This window comes from Hippopotamus amphibius, chromosome 6 (genome assembly GCF_030028045.1).
Source record: "Hippopotamus amphibius kiboko isolate mHipAmp2 chromosome 6, mHipAmp2.hap2, whole genome shotgun sequence".
Classification (NCBI taxonomy): domain Eukaryota; kingdom Metazoa; phylum Chordata; class Mammalia; order Artiodactyla; family Hippopotamidae; genus Hippopotamus; species Hippopotamus amphibius.
Window position 1 is genome coordinate 108,201,323 of NC_080191.1, and position 24,048 is coordinate 108,225,370.

The window sequence follows — 24,048 nt, forward strand, 5'->3', positions numbered from 1 at the left end:
CCAGGGAAGCCCCAACTTTAAATTTAAATTGGACTTTTTAACCTCATTAAGGAATAATATGACAGATATGGTATAGTAAATTCAATGATCCTTGCTTCTACAATAAAAATTTTCCTAATATTCAGAACCCAGTGGTTATCTAAAAAGTACAGCAAGTCCTTGAAAAACACAGAGCTTTCAACAGAAAATAGTATTAACTTGGCATTTTAATTTGCTGGCTGGACAAATTTGCTCTAAGGATGCGTAAATAAAGTTGAGCACTTCTGAGAAATACTCAAAAGGCAGTGTCTAAACAGTGATATTACTTTGCCCATGACTCTAAAATACCATCCCTACTATGTTATGAAACTTGACATCACCTAGCACTATCTCAATCAAATTCCATTATAATCGGTATTAATAACACAAACCAGAAATTTTACTACCCTCCTTGACCTTTGCTGAATGTACAAGTGTTTAAATGATAATATCTATAATAATTAAATTTGCAACTGGATTTCAGGAGTAAGTTGCTAAGCTTGGTCAACATGTTTTCTGACTGACTTTGTAATCGCATCTAATAGTAGAAGGTAACAAGAATCAATGCATTGGACTTCCCACCTATTAATCTAAATAGTAATCTAAATCTACAAGGCCTTTCAGCAAGCCAAATGCTAAGTGTGAAATAGACATCTCAGAGCTGGGGTCATATTGATCAGAAAATACAAACCAGGGAGCACACCTAAGTATTATCAGCTGAGCCCTTAATGATCATATATTATAGGTAGCACATGTTGCAATTAAGTATTTTGCTAAAGATATTTGCAACTTACAAGATTTGAAAAGTTTTTTTAATATACAAAATACATAGAATACTATAATAATTATGTGCTGATTACCAAGAATGAAAAGGTACATGTTATCAACTCTATTTTTGTTGCAGATATGTCTTTTTTAAATGAGAAAACTTGAACACTACAGACGTGGTGACGTGTCCTTTGTTCCTCTCACCAGGCCTTCCGTCACTCACTCACTCCTCAGAGTCATCAGCAAACTAAGACTTGAGGCGTGACCTTCCAGCCCAGGTTGTTATATACTGATACTCAATCTCAGTCTCTCTTTCCCTCAGTGCCACGTGATTTAAAAATACACACACACACATATATTCTAAAATTCCGTACACATTTTGCAGCCGGTGTTTCTTCCCCACCCAACGTTACACTTTTATGATATTTCTACATAAACACAATTCTCTCATTTCAAATGTCTCTTAGGGTACATTTCAAAATAGATCTCAATGTATGTATCTATTTTTCCTTTGATAATCATATTAGTTGTTATGTATTTGAGGGGTTTTTTGGCTAATAAAAACATTGCTTGATAAACCATAATGGGAAAGAATATGAAAAAGAATGTATATTTGTATACCTGAATCACTTTGCTATGCAGCAGAAATTAACACAACACTGTCAATCAACTGTACTTCAATAAAATAAATTTTTAAAAATTGCTGCAGTGAACATCTTTGAATTAAGCTTCATGAAACACCTATGCAAGAGTTTTCTACACACTTGCATTATTTTAAACCTTGATCCAAAGTAAAAAGCATGGATACATGCATAAACATAACTACCCCTATACACTTGTGTATATGTTTTTTTCTTCACAATTATGAATTTTTACTATGATTTTAGGTAAGTAGAACTAAAAGCAAACAAACTCTGAGCTCAAAATCATTCTATTTTATTTCTCTGCTTTATTCCAAACCAGGATTTCAAACCCAGAGTATGTCAATAGGACTTGATAGGTAGTCCAAGAGCTAATTAAATTAAAATTAAGTTGACTCTGAAAATATAGTTAGTATTTTCTGATTTTTTTTACTTTAAAAAACAGATAGAATTATTAAAAAAGAAAAAAAGGCCAGTCTCCCCACATAGCCCATCACACACATGAAGTGAGAGAGTAGCATAGACATATATATACTACCAACTGTAAAATAGATAGCCAGTGGGAAGTTGCTGTATAACAAAGGGAGTTCAACTCGAGGATGGATGACGCCTTAGAGGACTGGGACGGGGAGGGTGGGGGGGAGTCGAGGGAGGGAGGGAATATGGGGATATGTGTATAAAAACAGATGATTGAACCTGGTGTACCCCCCAAAAATAATAAATAAATAAAACAAACAAAAAAACCCCAGATAGAATTAATAAAAAAAAAGGCCAGTCTCCCCACATAGCCCATCACACACAAGCCCCATCTATTTGAGCGTATAAATTCTATAAATGTAGAAAGTGCCGAAAGGGCTGTTTACCTCTCCTGTCTATCTTTCCTATCTCATGTTCCTAGAAAACCAGGGGTTGTTGCTTTTCAATGTAGCAGGTGACAGAAGTCACAGAAGCACTAAAACAGTAGGTATACATAGCTGTTCTAAAGAACACAAGAATGTTTGGTAAAACTGTTTTACTGTGTGATGGCTTTTGAAAAACTGGTTTAAAAAATGTTCCCAACTTATTGTACTACTGGACTATTAATTCTAGTCTCTATTTAAAAAAATAATTTGGATTTAGACATCAAAACAATGAAGTATCTTATCCCTATATATTGTCACTTAAATTTTCCTTTTTTTTTTTTTTTTCAGTTCTTTAAACTCCCTCAGCGAGGTCCTTGAAGTAAATTCCATTTTAGAGTGTTCAAGAATTAACTACTAATTTTACTGCCTTGTTATTTGCACAAACTCAGGATAAAATGTGTCATAAAGGGCTGTGCTTCAGAGACAGGCAAAATGCAAATGATCCTACTTTTGTCTCTGCTAGTGTCTTGATTTACGAGTTTCAGAGGGAGCCATCTGCCATTGCCACACCTCACCAGGATCAGGGAAACTGGGTAAAGCTAAAGGAATTTGAGTCAAACTGTATTTGCGGCTTCCTCCACCATTTACCATGCAACTCACCTAAATTTAATAACTGCTTCAAAATCCCTTCACTTTCGATGTGTAGATGGAACTCTGAAACCTTAACAGTAAGAGAGCACTGCTTCCCACTCTCTCTGCTAAAGGACCAGCATTCCCCCATAAATCTAAGCCAAAACTCTTATGAAATATAACAAAAATGAATTACCAGAAAAAACAAAATGACAAAGATATACAAAATATAAGTCATAATTCTTTACTAGCTTCAACAGATATCAATTTGCTCTCCTACATTGCTATAAAAGCTTCTAAATCCTGCTCACCCGCAATCTCAGCGCTTATCTCATTGCAGACCTGGAATCAGTTCTTGGACAAGTGCATGCAGGTCTGAGAACCACACTTTGAGAAGCACTGAGTCATAAAACCAAACAGTCTGCTGGCAAAATGTTCTCATTCCTTTGACAAAGAGTCATGAGAAACAGCACTAACATTGTTCTTTACATTCGGGTTGGGACGGTGTGCAACTTTCCTCAAAAGGCAGTCTGAGAAGGTTACCATTTCATCTGTACTTCATTGTGAAAATGGATTTTCCCACCAATTTTGGTAACAGGTGGAATTCAGTGATTCTCAACATTTAAGGGGCAAAGGACTCACCTTTGGGAGGTTGTAAAAGATGCCCATTAGGGTCCCAACACCAGAGCCCAGAGTTCAGAATTCAATAGACTTCCTTAATGCCTACCGTTTCTGTAACACCCTTCAGTCTTTAACACCTTTAGATACTCCTATGTGGTCGATATGATTACTTTAATTTCATAGATGAGAAAATGAGGACTCAGGCTTTTGTCATAGATAAAGTATTAGACACAGAACTCAGACATTTTAGATGCTAAGTTTAGTATTTTTCCTTATGTGTGCAGATGGGTCTTGAGTCTTAAATTGTTACTAGGATAGGAATAGATTCTTAAGTTTATTACCACTTAAGGTTACTTATTCCCCTAACAATGACTGGCCATACACAACATGAATGCTTGTGAGGGTGACACTATCCACAGCCCACAGAAGCTCTAGAGGTTCCTTTTCATAACTGTCCAATCATGGCCAGGATATTATTTAAGAAATAGCTTATGCCTTCTAAGGTGTTATGCCTTCTAAGGAATTACAGATTATTTAGTTAATTAGCTTATAATGCATACCAAGGCTCTGACAGCTAATTAAAGAAACTACAACTAAAAAATGAAACAAATGAACTTATTCACAAAACAAACAGACCTACAGGTTTAGAAACAAATGTATGGTTACCACAGGGGAAAGGGGGGGTGGATAAATTAGGAGGTTGTGATTAACATACACACACTACTACATATAAAATAAGATAAATAAGGACCTAGCCTTTAGCACAGGGAGCTCTATTCAATACTCTGTAATAACCTATATGGGAAAAGCATCTGAAAAAAGAATAGATATATGTATATGTGTAACTGAATCACTTTGCTGTGAACCTGAAACTAACACAACATTGTAAATCAATTATACTCCAATATAAAAGAAAAATTAAAAAAAAAAAGAAACCACAACTCTTTGCAGGCAAGAGAGCCTTGTTCTGGATGAAGTTGCACTGGGCTTGGATCACTGCACCTAATCTAGCCATGATTCGGTGATTCACTACTTGTGTAATTTGGGGCAAGTTATTTTACTTCACACCTTTGGGTTTCCCTTACCTATGTTATCCAGACAGCACCTATAATCTGTAAGGCTCTTATCAAATTGGATTTTTTAAAAGGTGGGTGTAAAATTGCTTTCCTTAATAGCCCTTGTCATTTAGTTTGTGATCAATAAATATTTTTTTTATAAAAAAAGCAATATATTGTGTTTTATCTTCTTCCTTGGTTTAGAGAAGTTACAGGGAGCCTGTAGTGGCTCCAGTAGAGAACTTCTTTACAGTGTAGGTGACCAAAGGTGGAGGGTCCCTCATCACTGGAGACAGTTAAATAAAAAGCTGGATTACAAGTTGTCAGAAACATTAGAATGCAAGTGTAGGTGGGTAGACCAGATGGCTCTAAGAATCCTTTCTTGCTTGGGTAGGCATAGCAAAGTATCATGTACTGGGTGTCTCCAACAACAGAAATGCATTGTCTCACAGTTCCAGAGGCTAGAAGTCCAAAATCAACCTGCCAACAGGGTTGGGTCCTTCTGAGGTCTGTGGGGGCAGGATCTATTCTAGGCCTCTCTTCTTGGCTTGTAGAAGGTGTTCTCCCTGTGTCTCTTCACATCATCTTCCCTCTGTGATTTCTCTATCTTCAAATTTCCCCTTTCTATAAGAATACCAGCCATAATGGATTAGGACTCACTCTAATGACCTCGTCTTAACGAATTACATCTTCAAAAACCCTTTTTCCAAATAAGGTCACATTTCTGAGGCACCGCAGGTTATGAATTTTGGGGGTACACAATTCAACCCAAAATGCTGTGATTCAATGATTAGCATCCTCATGAGAAACAGGCATCAGGGGTCTCCGTTTTCTTTTAGCTCTGCCACTTACGAGCCATGAAACTGGAAATCTCTGCATCATTCTAGGCTTATCTATAAAATAAGTGATTTGCAGCAGACACAAATTAACTCTAAAATGTTTCTTTCATTTTTAAAATGTCAAAAGTGTGGAGCAGGGAACCTCCCAAAGAGCTGCTGGATCCCATAATAAGCTAGGAGCTTAGATAGTCTCTTATTCAGGTCCCCTTATTTGCCCAGGATCACAGTTAGTAAAAAGTCAGACTAAGCAAACAGGTCCAATACATATTTTTGCAAAAGCAAAGCTTCAACTCATTATGATTAGATGGACTGATACAGGAAAATAAATATGTAGTGTGTATTATGCCTCAATCTTTAATGCGAGGAACACGCTCGTAACCTCAAAATATCACTGGAAGGGTAGATAAAAAAGCCAATGAACACACGGATTGTCATAGAAGAGAGAACTGTGTGGCAAGGGAAGAGCAGTAGCGGAAACTTTTAGTTCTTATCACATTTCGAATAATAGGAAAATAGGTTACCTGGTCAAAGAGTACACAAGCATGAAAACAGAAAAATATCTCTGTTGTGTGCAATTGTTTAGCCTTTTATTTTCAAGCCTAGATATCCTGTATTGAAGTCATTTTGTGTCTGAGGGTTCTTCTAAGTAGGCTTGACTTTTACAATTTTTGGTTCACAGGAAGGTGTAGGGCTTAGCAACATGCTTATATATGTTTTAGCATGAAGATATATAATGAAAGATTTAATAACTAGATGTTTCCTAAGATGCTTTTGCTGTACAAATATGGCGCACTTAACGCACAGAACTGGCTAGAAATCTTCTACATTTGTCTTCAAAGGACAAGGAACTTAGCAATCAATACCATATTTACTACGGCATTTTTCACCTGCAAAATTTCCACACCTTTTGCCAGCTGTGACTAAGAAAGGCAGGTGTATCTTTCTACCCATAATTTCCCCTTGGCTTCCTACCTATTTTAGTGACAGCAGCAGTTGTAAAAACTTCATACGAACGGTTATTAACGTGTAAACTGAATTTAAGTGATATTTCTCTGAACCAAACAAATGGTGGTGTGATTCACACTGCTTCCATAACTCCAACCCTGGCTGAGGGAGGGGAGGGATCTCTATAGCTGGAGCAGGTAACAAAGTACAGAGACACAGGGGCGAGCAAAAGCAAAGACTACTTTTTGAAAGGAAAGGAGACAAAATGTGCCAGTGAATATGTAGTCTTTCCATTTTAAAGATGAAGGAAATAAGGATCCTGGAGGCTATATATCCGAGGATAACAAAACACTGAACTTGAAATTTTCTATTTTGAGTTCTGTGTTTTGGTCATTCACCTCTAATATTATAAATGCATATTTAACCTGTAGGACAATCTCTGTATATTAAGCATATTTAAATCTGTCCTTTTAGAGTCCTAAAGTGCCTCACCAACATTTTTATGGTGACAATCCTTCCGGATTCTCGTGAAATAGTTAATGAAAATACAAAGGACTGATTTTAGAGTACATTCCATAGGCAATCACTGGGCTTTTTACATCACAGTCTTTTTTATATAATGGGAGTAAATAAATACATGAAACAACATAAAATTATGAATGCATATTAATGGGATGGCTTGTACTATATGTTCCCTTATGTTTCCTAATAATTGCTTAAATTAACATCTTCAGTTAGATAGAAATAATCTAACACATGAAGCAGTGAGTACTTAGATTTTTTAAATTTTCATTGAGACATTTCCTCCAATTATGTTTCATATGATACAACTGCAATGACTATTTCTCCTCTATCAGTTATCTGTCATGCATTTTCCTATCTATCTATCATCTGTCTATCTATCTATCTATCTATCTATCTATCTATCTATCTATCATCTACCTATCTTTCTATCTATCATGCACCCATCTACCCTCCACTCATTTATTCAAGAAATGTGTGCTGATGGACATAGAAAACAAACTTACGATTATCAAGGGGGAAAGGGGGTGGAGGAGGAATAAATTAGGAGTTTGGGATTAGCAGACACACACTACTATATATAAAATAGATAAACAACAAGGTCCCACTGCATGACACAGGGAACTATATTCAATATCCTGTAATAAGCCATAAAGGAAAATAATATGAAAAAATATGTATATATATATACAAATATATGTGTGTATGTATATATATACATACGTGTGTGTGTGGGGGGGGTGTAGCTGAGTCACTTTGCTGTTTACCAGAAAATAACACAATATTGTGAATCAACTACATTTCAATAAAAAAAAAAGACTTGTATTGTCTTTGTGATATTCCAGGCTCTATGACTTCATGAACAAGATAAATATGGAATTGATTACAGATCACAAATGAAACCTTAACCTTTACCATATAGCTTTCCTTGGCCACCTCCAAGTCATCTCTCCTTCCTTTGACCTCAGGTAGCACTTATTTTCAAAGGATTTTATTTAAGGATTTAATTGCTGAGTTCTTTACAGAACGTTTTAACTACCCCCCCCCTTTCCCCCACAAAATGCTTGCATAGAGCTTATTGTCTAATGTAGCGTTTTTATATCTAGATGTTTTACCACCTGCTGATAAAAGAGTATTTTAAACAGTGACAGGTCAACAAGGTTGATGCCATAGTTACAGAGACCATTCCTCCCACTCCTCCTGTTCTTCCTCCTCCTCCTTCCCTGATCCTCTCCCTTCTTCTTTCCAATTTTGTTCTTGTATTTCCAGGTCTACTAGAGTGTCAGACGCATGTTCGGTGCTTAGCAAATGCCCAGAGAGTGAAGCAGTGAGTAAGGGATGAATTACCTCTTCTCCTTCCTCATACTCTCTATTATACTTATTAGTACTATCCTCACAACAGACGCTTTCAATGGAGCTATTTTTAGGAGGCCCATTTTTCAATCTATGGAATTATTCCAGTGAGACTCAAAAATTTGTAGAATGAAGAAATCATTGAAGGAGTAAATGAATGAAAAACTCATTCCTGTATTTTTCTCACCAACAATTTTGACATTGGGACATACATAAAAGCTTAAAGATTTCATGAAAGAAATTTGCTTTTAACCAGTTGGAATGCAAGGAATTATTTCAGATACATGGTCCACAATAAGCATTTAATAAATAGCAGCTGTAACCAAAGTCCTGAACAATGTCACCCGACAAGCTAGGCTCCTAGTATTTTTGGGAGCTAAAATGCAACCAGAGAAGGATCGTGCTGCAGTTTCCAGAACTTCAAATGTCCCCAACGCCCCACCACACAAACATCAGAAAGCAAGTTCCACAATGGCAGAGACTTACCCTGTTAGTTTTGCTGTTGAATCTTAAGGGCCCAGCACACAGTAGGCCCTCAATAAATATCTGCTGAGTGAATGAAGAGATACTCTGCAGAAGTGTTTAAGAAGTGTCCAGTGTATGTGGTCATTCTCCTGGCTTGCCCCCTCTCTACCTACATATGTTCAAAATCTCAGGCCCTATCCCTGAACTATCAAATCAGAATCTACATTTTAACGCGATTCCCTTGCTTCTTTACATGCATCCCAAAGTATGAGAAGCACTCCTATAAAACACATCAAGTTCACGTTCCTGTCCCCCAGCCGATAAAACTTCTGAACCCAAACTAAACCCATATTCAAGTTTATAGGGCTGGTTGTCTGTAGGGTCAGTGTTTTTGAGAAACGAGAACTAGTGTCAGATGCTAGGATTTGATCTCTCTCAGCCTCTCTCTTTTCCCCCTTTCTTCCTCCCCACTTGCTCCTTTTCTGATAATGAAATCATATTACAAAGAGGAACAGCACAGAGTGAAAATCTGTATGCTAATTTACTTGTTTTTTTCCTGTTAAAGAATATTAGCCAGAGCAAACTGAAAAGCAAAACAGTCATCTCCCGCATTTGCACACCTTTCTGCCTCTTTGCCCTCTGCATGACCTCCTTGAACTTCCTTGTGCATCTTCTGGAAGAGACGAGACTCAGTATTCGCTGAGTATCTGGCATATGCAGGTGCACTAGGTCGAGCTTACTCATTTAATCTTTATGCCATCAAGAAATACAGTCATGGGAGGGGAGCAGGGAGGAAGGGTCACTGTCAGCCCCCATCAAAACACCCTCCTAAACTTGTACATTTTCAGTGACATTCTGAATGTTCATTATTGTCGTGACTACTGAGCAGAATATGAAGAAAATATGTTAGAAAAATGAAAAACAAAAAGGCAACTCTGAGACCCTTGGAGAGAATTGTCTGGGAGTATAGTCATTTTTTACAGCTTAGCACTCGTCTAAACAATATCCTGAGGTCTAATCCAAGTCCATTGTCTGCTTCCAGCTCCGGCATTTTAAAACTCACCTACCCCTCTGATAACAAACTGAAGAGATAGTTAGTCACTTTTCTCTTATGGAACAGGACACTGGGGCTCCAACGGACTTAGATTTTTGCCCACGATTGCAGAAACCTTTCGCTTTTCTGATTCCACAAAGCCCTTTCCATTCTGCCATCATATCAAGGCTTCAGTTGGTACCTCAGCACTGCTTCCCCTTTTGTGTGCCCCCCCTTACATCCCAAGGACAGGAAGCTGAGGTTTATGTTCTCACAGAGCTCTTCCAGCAATGTTCAGCCTAAGAGCCCACTAAAGATTTGGGATACACATCTTTGGGATATCACATTAGTGATGATGTCTTATCATCATGTCCTACTGGGTGGCACATGATCTTTATTTGTCAAATTACAGATGATAACACTGATCATGTGAGCAAGATGGTGCCTGCTAGGTGTCTCCACTGTAAAATTCCTTTTTTTGTTGTAATTAATAAGTATTTGTGTGGAAATATCTGGAGGCTGTGTAAGTATACTGTTCCTTATCCTGCTTTCATCTACTATGTTTATTACCCATCGATGTCCCTTGGCTGAATAACTTCAATGTTTGCCAAATGTAATTTTTAATTTTGATTTTTCCTCTTAACAATTATTCATTGGCTTTCTATTGGAAGTAAAAGCTTTACCTTTTCTCTGTTTAATTATATCTGTGTGGAATCATGGATTCATTTTTCATTCTATGGATTATAATCTACTGTTATCATTAAAAAATGCAAAATCATGGGATTTGGCTGAAAGTAACTGGGATTACTGGGCATCCTGGATTTCTGCAACTTCCTGACTCCATGGAAGCAAGCAGAAAAACCAAGAGCTAGCAACGGCCTTCTCTGACCTTTGTTTGCCCAGCATCTCCAAATGTTTTGTAAGCATCTAAATCCTTCTATTAATTCCCTTCCTGTTTGCACGCCTAGAATAGTCGCTATTTTTTTCACCAAACCCTCACTAAGACAACCATAATGACAGTCTTTCACTCCTGTCCTTGAGTGGCCATTCTATCCTACACACCATTCTCTATAAAAGTATCCATGTTTACAAATATTTCTTTATTTGTCCAGCTTCCCCTTTATAAACTAAATTATTTCATGGCAGAGGTCATAACATAAATTTTGTTATCACCATTCCTAGCACATGGTAGATGTTTGATAGCTGGCAGTTGACTGAATGGACCAAGCTCACACTCCTTAGGAAAGAAATATTTCTTTACTAAATATCATTTACCTACTTCCAGGATTGGCTCCTTTCAAGAAATGTATGCGCAGAATGGGATCACTGAGATAAGAATGGTCCTAAACACTGAAACTTCAATGAAGAGATTGAAGGATAGAGTAGGGAGACATGAGGAATTCAAGGAAAATTCCTGTTGTCTGAAAGCTACTGAAACAACCAGAGATACAACATCCCCAGGTCAAGGGAAATGTCCTTTAAATATCCGTAGCCCAGGTCACATCCTACATCTGTTTTTCTTTCTCTCCTAACAGTGCTTCTTTTTTTTTTTAACAGATGTTTCATGATTCTTCCTGACCCACATCTGAACCTAATGGTTTATACTCTTATTTAAGGATAATAATCACAGATATCCACATATGTATTTTTACATGTATATACTGAAATTTTTTTCCTTTACTATTCTGCCACGCTGTACCCCAAATAGAGAGATGATTCTATGCTCATATCCTCAGAGAAGAAATATAACAGGAAAAGTCTCTGATCACCATGGACTTTGTTTCAAAAGGTCAGACCAAAGAAGACTGTGGGGTAGCAAAGAGGTAATAGCAGTGTGACACATCTAGGCAGAAGGGGCCACTTAAGCCGCAAATTTGTGTGTCCAAAGTCAAGAGTTGGGCGTAAAAGGCCATGCTCACTAGAGGCGCACCATACCACGATTGCTTATGTGGACACAAGACAATGGACAGAGGATGTCTCCTACCACAAGTTGGGTGGAGAATCTGTTAGATTCTAGAGCCTTAGCACATCCTGAAACAATTAAATTTCATTTCCCCACAGACTAATGGAGTGGACTTTTGAGCCAGAAATAAAATTAACTCACAGCAATAAAATGTTACGTTTAATAACCCTGAAGCTGTGGATAGAGAATCACAACTGCTACAAAATCAAGAACTAGGGCTGTTACTTAAAGAGATGCTCTATACCTTAATTCTCTACCCAAAACTACCAGATTTGGGGCTTTGCAACCATTGCACTCAGTTGCAAACAAAGACTGGCTTAATCCGTGACTGGCTGCAGCTTGACCAGCACTGAAAGGAAATAAGCAATAGGTGTAGCAACAGAGGATCTCTCAGTTTAAATGGGACAAATACCAACACAAGTCCAAACTGATCATAGAAGAAAAAGAATCAAGTAAAACTTCGGCAATCAGCTAGTCAATGAATTTACAGATTCAAAATAAAGATTTACAAACTATATATGAACATAACACATGTCACTCAAACAGTGCTTGTTATACGCTGAGCACTGTTCTAAGTGATTTAACCCACATAATCATGACCACAAGCCTATGAAGGAGGTTAATTAAATATGAGTCCCATTTTACAAAGGTATTGAGATACATAGGGATTAGGTGACTTACCCAAGTTCATGATGATGGTGAGTAGCTGCCCTGAGACTTGAACCCAGTAAGTCTAGCTCAGAGTCCAACTTGACCACCACGCAATGCTGTCTTTGCCCACAAAAGCTCAAATATTTTGAATGGTATAACCCCAAAGGAAGCGATGATCAGGTCCACCCCTTTTATTTTAAAGATGAGGAAGCAACAGCAAAGAGCATAAAGAGATTTGCTCAGTGTCCTATAGCTCAATACATCACTCATCTTTGTGTTATGACAAATAATACTCACTGTCAATCAGATTAATCATTTTGCTTTCAATGGTTCCCCAAGGGCAAATCAAACGTTTAAAACCCAGCCTTTTATAGCCTTCCAGGAATTGTACCTCAGCTTTTCTAAAGCTGATACGAGGCGTGAGTGACAGGAGGCCAAGTAGTCTCAGAGGCCAGGTAAAGCACCTTGATGGGTCATCTCCAGGTGGCTGGGAAGCAAGACAGTGCCAAGAAGCCACTTAATAGTGGAGCATGCAAGGAGCTCAGAGAGAGGAAGCCCAGGGACTTTAGTGCGGTCATTTAAGAATCAGGAAATTTGATTCTGAGCACTTTTTTCCTCTATTCTTATTGAAATACCTAGAATTAGAAACTTCTTCTTTGGAAATATGATCTTTATGCTGCTCTATTTATATTCCATCAATTTACAAATAAGATTCCTATGGAAAATATGTAACGCTCCCAAAAGCAAAGCTATCACTGCCCTCCTCCCTTGTCCTTCAGTAAAGGCTAGCGCATAACTGTACCATCTCCTTGGCAGGTCCAGAGTCCCCGAGACAAAGCATCATTAAGAAAATAAGACCCACGTTTGTCTCCTGAAGGAGAATGGTCTAATTGTGGGCAGAATTATTTTTAATCCATCATGGGGGTAAGATGTTGCAATAAGAAATCTGTACTATCTAGCTCACTGGGCATTCAGAGACCTTGCATCTTAATCCCCTTTGCCTTGGGTGTGTTGACATGTCCTGTCATTGATAAACTCAGCCCTGCATTATAACAACAGTTGAAAGCTGAATCAGATGCTATTAGAAAAAAAATCACTTACTGGCTTCTAACCTTTTCAACCCTTATTTCTATTTCCAGCCTAAGAATATTCTCACTACTTACACACAAAAAAGGTGGTGATGAGTATGAGGAACCTGTCAACTTATAAAGACACGCTTGAGTGAAAACAGAGGCAAGTAAGTATTGAACCTGTGTTTCAGAAAGTTGTTGGCAAAGCCCCCCAAACAAGGTCATTTAAGAAAAACTGAAACTGAGGAACTTCCTGCCTGAGCAGGAAGTAAAAAAATGAAAAGTCTTGGTATCAGAACCCTAAGTTGTTTTAAGTTAAGAGGGAAAATGGGCTCTATACGTGGAATGTATCTCTGGTGTGTTAATCAGGGTCCTCTTTATTAAATCAGAAAAGAAATAACAGATTTGAAAATTAAAGTAGAAGGCCTAGAGAGAAGAAACACATGTTTAAGTTTTTAGACATCTACTTGAATTCAGATGCTCTCTAACACGTTCGTTACATTTCAATTAAATTGAACTTGGTACGGAAAAGAAACTAAAAAAAAATGGTTAGTGTTGCCTAGAAAGATACTAACAGGGAGATATGAATTCATGATCAAGCCAATCAGATTGAATCTCTTGTCATTTTCCCTTGAAGGAGCCTGGCTCTGGGGACCTTATACAACCAGGCAGACAACTAACCTCTTTGTGCTTTCAGAACAGCTATGGAGTAAAGCATACAGTAAAAGAGAGGTAGTGACCAGCTCACCCCTGGCCCTTAAGGTTTTCCAGTACCTACCGCCCTGGCATATGCAGACGGCATGGAACTTACCGCATTAAAATTGGGGAAGAGGTTGACTGCGGCCGCAGTGTCAAGAGGAAAGGGAAGAAACGGTTTAATATCCAGCGATGGTTGCAAAGGAGGGGCTGGTGGACGGACCAGGGCTGGGAGAGCGGGGCTCTGGCATGTACCACCTGCACAGAGGAGAACAAAGGGAGCGATCAGGGACATGGTGCATGTACAACACACAACACACAAACACCAAGGTCTCTTTTGAGACCACAAGGCCAGCTTTATGGGTCACTGGAAAAAACAAGACATGGAGCGTATTGACCTCAACTGGGAACCGGCCAACGAGCAGATGTGCTGTGAAGCAGAGGAAGCTGGTTGAGCTGCTCCTTTTCCCTCCTGGATTATAACTATCTGGTTATGTAAGTAATTGTTAACATTTCAAACATTTCATACTCCCCAATCCATCCTTCTCCTCCTGCCTAGAGCTCTGGATTGAGTCAGCAACAAATCTGTAACCAAGATCCCTCGATTCAAAGGGGAAACCCCTCCAGTGCGCCTCCATCCCTCTTTGAAAACCAACTTCTGCTCAAAATATGCATCCAGTCTGAGTGATTCTTTTACAGAACTGCTCTTTTCCACCACATCCAGAACTCTGGCAGGAAGATGACATGAACCTGGCACGGAAAAGAAACTTAACCGCAGACACAGGCAGCTGAACCTTACTGCCCTGGCAACGGGAGGATTAAAACCAGCAAATCCAGCTACAGATCATGGGATCCCTGAGCTATTCAGCACCCCGTGGCTTTAAACATTCAAGACTACCTGCCTCCTGCCTTCCCAGGCACGAGTGGGCGGAATTTAGAAGGTCACCAATGAGCAGGCAATGGAAATACGGTGGCAACACAGACCCCTCCTTCGCATACCAGTGGGCAAAGGCTATTTGCAAGGCAGTCGCACCTTTGCCCCCTGTTCTAGGATTCCGCTGCTATCAGAAGCTGAGAGGAGCCCACCTCCCTGCTACGTCTCTCATACTTTGGTAACATTCCAAAGCATCAATTTGCTGTTAATTAAAGGCTGTTTGAATCCTAGGAAACTGTTAAAATACGCCAGCATTCTTCTAATCTGAGAGGCAAGCAACAGACTGTAAAAACCTGCTGGTGAGGATCCAAGAAGCATTAGGAAAACAAAATGTACTGGGATTTTTCCTTTCTTGTGGAAAAGAATTCTAGGAGACAGAAAAGAGAAGAAAAGCTCCTGTCTGGGCCATGTCCCTGCCTGCCATCTTGTTTTTAAATCAAAGTAGAGTGAGATCCCGTGCAAATTATCTTTACAAATCTCACGATCAGTTCTGGTCAATTGCATCTTGCCCTTCATCACTTACCTGAACAAAGGTAAATATTTAAAAACTGACTCCCCGATGCTAAATCCAACCCTATTGGACCAGAGGATCTACTAACAAGGTAAGTGACAATACCTATAACAGAAGCCATCAGCACAAGATTTAATGAACCATACCCAAAAACCATTAGCTCTCCTGGCTCTAGGTATAAAATCAGCTGGAGCCAAATTAACAAAAACAGTATTTCTCCCACTCTTTTTACTTCCCTCTTGAAACATTCTTCAACAAGGCCAACCACAGCCAGTTAGAATCAGCAAACCAATAAAAATAAAAAGTGGTACGAGTCAGGAACTGGAGGGCCAATGTTAAAACAAACAGAGATAAAAGCAAAATATGACAAGTCTCCATTTACCAGAGCACACCATAAACTTGCTTTATTGTTCACCTGATGGTATACTTTTTTAGAGATGGCATGCATAACGCTTTGGTGATAGACCTGTCATGAGTTTAGTATTGCTACCAATTTCACTTTTGATGAAAAGTTAAGGAAGCAAAATAAAATTTTGGTTGGTGCCTCTTTAGAAAACGCAGAAGTAAAATTTTGATTGGAATCAGTGGTGTGATTTAACATGTCCACCAATAATAGTGAGTTTTAAATAAATCATCTTAAATTATTATCATCTGTGTCACAGGCCATGCTCTGCAAAATATATTCATTCATATACATCCATTACCTTGTTTGACCTGAAAACCTCAGAAATCAGGTAAGGGCTAACATAAAATCATGGAGAGAAAAAAATAAGCTGATAAACTCTTTAGCTGTTTATCTTGTTTCCACAGAAACATTCCATTCTTATAATTACAAGAATGCAATTTAGCAGGAACATATTCTGGCATTATTTCATTTATAAGTCCCCTTCTGGTTCAGGATATCCAAAGAGGTTCTGGAAAAGCTCAAGCGTCTTTCTTTTTATCCACCACAATAGGAGAAACAAAGAATAAATATAGGTTGATTCTATTGCCAGGGAAAATTAATCCCTACCTCTCTTCCTCTGAGATATATATTTCTTTTACATTTCATTATACATAACAGTTCAGGGCCCTCTCTCAGTGTTTCCACTGGGGTTCCGTACCTAAGGGATTAAAAACATCAAAAAAGAGTCATAAAGCTGGGGGGACACTGGGGATTCTATTTTTCATCCCTCCCTACCTCTTTGAAGAGAGAAACATCAAAGATCCTTGGGAAACAGAGAACAAGTGACCACACATTCTTTGGCCACTTGCTAGGCAAATCTAGGACCAGTGGATGCTGTGGTGTGCTCCCTACAGCCCCCTTCCAGACTGAGGTGCACCCTCCCCCAACTGCTGGGGGTCCCCCAAGATGACTTTCCCCTGAGATCCACTTCAAGAATTGAAGAGGTCAAAGGAAACTGCCTCACCCAAGGTCAAGCTCCCCAGCGGAGGGACTGGTAGCCCCATGCAGTCACGGATTAATGCAAGGGTTTAATTAAAGGCTTCTTCCCCTTGCCTCAAGGCAGGGAGACTCAAGCTCTATTTCAGCTCCAGAGCTCCTCAAAGAATCTAGGATAGACGGAGGCCTCTGTTGTGGCTGCATCACAGTTCAGCTTCTCCCTTTGCCCAAATCTGCATTCCTCACTCCTCACAGGGAGATGTTCCCCAGTAAAGAATCCACTTCCAGAAGAACTTGACCTATGACACCAGAGTGGAGCAATTGAGTGAAATGCTGAATTGCTTTATTCTAAAATAGGTAATTCCCTCCAAATCTATAGAGAGGCACAAGATTGAGGCTATCTCCTAAAAATTATCTGTGACTAACATTTCTGCTTTTAAAATTAGGATAAGTTATGAAATATTTTATTTGTCTCAATCTGTGTATGCTCAGGGGTAAGAATATTATTGGCAAATAGTGTAAAATCAACACTGGAAAACATAACATGTTTCATCCGTAAAGTAGACTGAAATATGCGCCTTGAGAAAATAGCTATGTCATTCTTTCATTTTTAATAGAATGTATTACATTTAGAACATGAATATATGTTTATTATTTTCTTTATTATAAAATTGTTTTGATGATAATTAACATCAAAATATATAATGAATTTTTAGACAGGACTATAGGCAAAAAGAGTTGTTCTGTTGTTACCATTTACTGACAGTATTGCTTCATTTATCACAATGTCACACTTCTGGAAATATTGCTGTTCTTAATTTGAGGAAAGCATTTTGAAGCTTCCATAGGGTGGTAACTGAAAAAATACAAATTCATGCCCTTTGTATGTGAAACTGCCGACATCCAGTACTACATATTTCATACCCTATGCAATTTTAACTTATGCAGTTTTAAAAAATTAAACCTCAACAAATTATTCACATTTCAGAGCAGTTAATATCTCTCTATACCAAATTTCTTATATGCCATTTAAGTTTCCAAATTAAAAAAACAATTATTAAGTAGAGATTAGTTATTACAGATATACTGAGTAAGGTATTGAATAATGAAAGTAAATAAGGTAAATACGATAAAATAAGTGATCTAAACTTACAAAACTCCTCTCTGTCTCTTTTTGAAGTTTGGTTTTGTTAGTTTATATTCACATTTAGAATTTACAACTGAACTACAGAGCAAACATATTAAATATTACTTTGGTTTATTCACAAGATAGCTGTGTATTCACAAAAGTGTGAATTTGTGAATTTGAAAAAAATACCAGAATAACCTATTTGTTCATAGAATATTTAATACTATCTGAGAAAGTAAGACACAGTCGCTTCAAAAGTTTGCATTTTTGAAAATCTAATTAAAATGTAAATTTGGAAATATTTGTTTTAATAATTTATACAGATAAATAGGAATTCTAAAGCAGTGATTGTTGGTTGAAGCTATCGTATTACAGATAACGTACATAAAGTGCCTAGCAGAGTGACCAGCCAGTTGGTGATTAGTGAGGTGTATTTTTTTTTTTCAATGAATCCAATAAATTCCAAAAGAGCTGTTCCAGACATAAGGTTGGTCCAGATATAAATCTGGGCTCCCTGAAAGAGGTCAATCAAGATAATTTTAAAAGCACCTGCCTATTCTTCACTTTTATTTTGACCCTTGCAGAAGAAGAGACTTCACAATAAGAGGTTACTGTGTAAATCAATATTTTGAAATACTCCTTGAGAGTGGAGTAGTGTTCTTTGCATAATACAACACTTTTAACCTTGAACTTCTGCACTTGATCCATTCAGGGTGCATCAAACAGTCACAGATGTCCTGTCTGACAGCTTAATCTACTACTTAATCATTCACTTCTCCAAATGACAAAACCAAAGTTCAAAATGATAGGGGTTGGTTATTCATTGTACTCTGCTCAATATTATGTAACAACCTAAATGGAAAAATAATTTGAAAAAGAAGAGATACATGTATCTATACATATATCTTTGCTGTACACCTGAAACTAATACAACATTGTTAATAAACTATGCTCCAATATAAAAAGAAAAAAGATTAAGGTGTGCTGCTGTTGAGGATTCATGGCAGTGTATGTTGTAGAAATGTGACTCATTAAAAAACAATATATTTGTAATATATTATTTATTGTTAAAACATTATTATTACATATATACATATATGTATATGCGTATATATATATATATATATATAATATCTACATTTATAGAAAGCAGAAGAAATCCCTGATTTCCTGATGGGAGAAATAATTTCTGTCATATCTTTTTCTTTCACTACAAGGTATATATGTATATACTTGCTAATCTGTATTGAAATATATACATACGTTTCAATAGTGTCAAGAGTGAGACTTAAACTGCTAAACTGCTCAGAATATTTATACCTAATAGGAAAACATATCGAGAACATTTTACGTAACATCAAGTCCTAAGTAGTTACTTGCAAAGCAATTAATTTGATAAATGCAGAACATGACTCACATCTAATCCCAACTACTTCAGTTAGAATTTGTCACGTGCACTGGGGGAGCAAGGGGTACGACAGAATTTCTGGGGTCTAGGTGATAGAGGACATAAAAGAATTAGATCTGATACTACGGATAGGAAGTAGAAAAGGAAAGACGGGTTTGGGGCACAAGGGCAGAACTTAATTTGACATAAAACAGTGGCCCTGCAATGCTGTTGTTAGTGAAGCTGGCCACCCAGGGGGGATGGGAGGGAATGCTGAGAAAAAAGCTAAGTTTTGTAAATCTCCTGAGTGATTGGTATGAACCAGGCCCTGTTACACCTTTAATTCCTTTAAAATACACAATAATTCTGCCAGGTATCTATTATAATACCCAGTTTACAAACTCAGAAGCCAAAGCTATCACCTAAAATACATCTCACCTAAAACCACACAGGTGAAAAATGGCGTTTGACGTAAACCTGAGTAACCTGAACAAGTCACGATGTACTGATGAAAACAGCTTTTAAATTAAATCAAGAAAACAAACAAAATGACAACAAGAAAGAACATTCTACAAAGTCAATTTTGTCATACAAGGCAAGCCAGCTCCGTCGAAGCCAGAAAGGAATCCACTAACTCAGAAATCTTGTGAGAAAATTGTATTACTGCTCAAAAAAATAAAATAAGATAAAATAAAATAAAATAAAATAAAAGGAGTAGACACATTCCTTGTATAGAAGACGATAAAGGAATATTCAGTATTTATTACCAATATTTATCTGCATGAGAAGATGCTGGTCCTGCTCTATATTTGAGAAAGTATCCAGAAAGACACAGCTACCATATCAAATGTTTCAAAAGCCCTCCAGTTTATTGCCAAATCAGCAAAACAAACAAGCATTTGTTGTATTCCCTTATGTGGCTGCCTCTCAAAGACTCAAGGTTGTTGGCTGGGGATTACAATGGGTGATTTGTGGTTGAGATTATTTTTTACTCCCTACTAGGAAAACTGTATGTTTATCCTGTTTCTTCAACCTCAGTGATCCAAACTCCCATTCAGTTCCTATCTTTGTTTAAATGTTGTTCCCAACTGAAAGATACAACTAGAAACACATTTTGAGATAAAATTTGAATTTCGTGTGACTTGGTCATAAATTTTCTTTTACTGCTTTCATTTCTCCTCTGTTTTGGATTGTTGATTCACCCATTAATATTTGGAAAATTGATCCACTACCTTCTACCTGAGGATAAAGGTCCTTGTTGGCCTAAAGTGACTGGCACTTGGAAGATCAACTCAAATATTAAAGCAGGGTCTGGTCCACAGGGGCAGTTGGCAGAACTAAGCCACGCAGGGTGATGACTGCTGCCTCATCTATTCTGTCCGTGACCACAGAGAGGAATGAGGTGAGAGGGGAGTGAGTCAGCGCAAGTGGAACACTAATTTGGAGACGATGGTACAGAAACATTTGCCCAAGTCAACTGACTCGTACTTTACCTATGAAAGAAAGCCCATGTGAGGGATCCGTTTTTACTTGTATAAATTCTTTAATTATTCATTTTAAGTTGTAGTATTTAAATTTTCTAGTAAATCCAATGGAATATTACTCTGCCATAAAAAAGGATGAAATAATCCTTTCCATTTGCAGCAACATGGATGGACCTAGAGATGATCATACTAAGCAAAGTAAGTCAGACAAAGACAAATACCATGTGATATCACTTATACATGGAATCTCATATATGACACAAATGAACATGTTTACAAAACAGAAACAGACTCAGACAGAGAACAGACTTGTGGTGGACAAGGGGGGGGGGAAGGGAGGGATAGAGTGGGAGTCATATATAAAATGGATAAATAACAAAGTCCTGCTGTATAGCACAGGGAACTATATTCAATATCATGTAATAAAACATAATGGAAAGAATGTGAAAAAATATAAACAAACAAATAAATAAATATTCCAGTAAATCACTTCAAAGCTCATTTTGGAAGGAAGCTAAGAAAAATGGACTAATGTTTTCTCTGTCAATGTCATTGAACACTGGGACCAAAATCAAAATACTGCTATTATCAGGCTTCCCTGGTGGTGCAGTGGTTAAGAATCCGCCTGCCAAAGCAGGGGACATGAGTGCAAGCCCTGGTCCGGAAATATCCCACATGCTGTGGAGCAACTAAGCCGGTGCACCACAACTACTGAGCCTGCGCTCTAGACCCTGCGAGCCACAACTGTTGAGCCCACGTGCTGCAACTACTGAAGCCCTTGCATCTAGAGCCTGTGCTCCACAGCAAGAGAAGCCACCGCAATAAGAAGCCTGTACACTGCAATGAAGGTAGCTCCCGCTCTCTCCGCAGCTACAGAAAGTCCACAAGCAGCAACGAAGACCCAATGTAGCCAATAAATAAAAAATAAAATGACTTAAAAAAATATTTAAAAAAATACTATTATCTAGTCGCCAATATCATGAGTCAAGTCTTCACTAGAAGAAAAGTGGAATCTCTCACTTGTTTACCCAACTTTCATGACAATTTCTGGTGCCTAGGAGACACTATGAAGGCTCTGCCAAGAGCACTAGAGTAAGGAGTTTTACACATTTAATCCTATAAAATCCCTCTGCACTTCAGCACCTCTGTAAAACAGTGCATAAGTCAGGACAAGGACCTCCTCACAGGCAATCAAAAAGTTCTGCCTGGAAACTTCCTCTCACGTCCGCACCAATGAATGTAAAAAAAATGTGAAATTTTCCTCAAGAGGAATTTCCCAAGACTTCATTCCACAAAGTCACTTGGAACTAATCAAAAAGGTGCTCTAGTGCTGAGCTGTCCCATAAGGTAGTCTTTAGCCATGGGCGGTTATTTTAAATTGGAATTAAGCAAAATTAAACATTCAGCTTCTCAGTCACACCAACCTCATTTCAAGTGCTTTACAGCCACGTGTGGACAGAGGCTACCTTACTGTATAGTGCAGTTAAAAAAATATTTACCCCGTCACGGCAGACGGTTCTATTAGACTTTATAGCTTCAATGCAAAACCGAAGATCTCCAGTGAGGAGCAATTTAGAGATAAGGTGCCTGATACAGTCTGTTCCAGAATGTATTACTGATAGAAGAGAACTTTTGCTTTCTCCTGGGTCCATCTCCTTTTGGAGTGGAGGAGGACAGCTTTCCCAGACCCAAACATGGCCATTGTCAGAAGGCAGACCCTGCTGGGATCGTGCCAGAAAGAAATAGTCCTCCATTCCCGAGAAGACAATGGCCAGTCTATGAATCTTCACGTGCAACCAAAGATGATAATCCTCAAAGGTCAAACTGACTTAAAAAATTTAATGCTAAAATCAATATGAATGAATCAGGAGTGCTTTGGGTAGAAAATGATACCACATCTTCAAATCAAAGATGCAAAAGCGGCCAGTCCTGGGGCACATGGATGTTTGTTAATACCTGATCATTCCTGAGAGTGCGACCACAGAGATTTATTTCACCAAAGTGTGTCACAATCTAGTCTCACTAACAGCCAAGTGTTCAAAGCCAGCTAAGGTAGGCAGTTAAAGCTTCCTAACTACCTCTGACTTACCCCAAGGGGTAATTCTGTTCATAATATCCAGGCTTTACTCATACTGCCCTTTAAAAAGAAAAAAAAAAGATGTTGTCATCTTGTGACATGGTTTTGTTTCTTCCAAGATCTGTCCCTTTCAATTGGCACTTGCCTACATGCATTTTCTATGCCAGCGCAGCTGGGTGTACAGTTCGCAGTTTCTCCAGAGCCTGATAAATATCTTTCCCCACGTTTTTTCCACAGGATATGACTGTGATATATTCTTCGCTTCCTCTCCAAGCACTTGCCAATCTGTGTAGGCATCCAATGTGACCTAAGGTATTCATGAAACATCTCCTGAGCTTAAATGGCTTCGTGTTGTTTTCCCAGCACCATCAAGGTGAGTTAGGTAAGCAACACGCAACTTTGGGAACACCTTTGTTTATCTCCCTAAAGCGTCCTCAAGATGTAGATGGTGAGGGAGAGAACACCTAAGGAAGAGCAAGTCTAAGAGAAGAAGACAAGCTAAGTTTCGGACATCGTGAGGTTGAAGGGTAAGTGAAAATACAGCTATTGGGTAACTGGTACTAGCACTTAGAAGACAGCTCTGGGCGGACTTCACTTTGAGGAAACAGTCGAGAGTCACCAGGTAGGAACTGAAATTACAGACAGGAAAAAGATTTCTTTGGGAAAGTACAACAGAGAGACCAGGGCCTAAGCCTGAACCTGGAGGCTCCTTAGCCCAGTGAAGAAGACTGAGATGGACTGGAAAAGAACAAGACGGAGATGGGGAGAACGACGCCGCAAAGGCAAGAGGGAGAGCTTGCTTGCAAAGGGAAGAAGCACTCAGCACTGTCTAAGGCTGCCATGGAGGGAGTGAGTACGATGGCAGCTTCTGTGAGATTTAATGTTGTCGAGATCTTTGCTGACCTTTATGAGTTATTTGGTTCCAGGACCCCCTGGATACCAAAATCTGAGGATGCTCAGGTCCCTTATATAAAATAGCATAGTATTTGCTTATAACCTACACACATCCTCCCGTATACTTTAAATCATTTCT

The 24,048-nt window shown here is 38.4% G+C and overlaps 1 protein-coding gene across 2 annotated transcripts in view; it reads right to left on the reverse strand.

The window, feature by feature from the left end:
• ZNF385D (zinc finger protein 385D) overlaps nucleotides 1–24,048 on the reverse strand; it is an 891,886-nt gene that overhangs the window by 208,405 nt on the left and 659,433 nt on the right. For both annotated transcript variants that reach the window (XM_057738318.1, XM_057738317.1), the window contains one exon: nucleotides 14,228–14,370. In XM_057738318.1, the coding sequence (XP_057594301.1) occupies nucleotides 14,228–14,370 (143 nt within the window). The remainder of the gene's footprint in view (nucleotides 1–14,227; nucleotides 14,371–24,048) is intronic.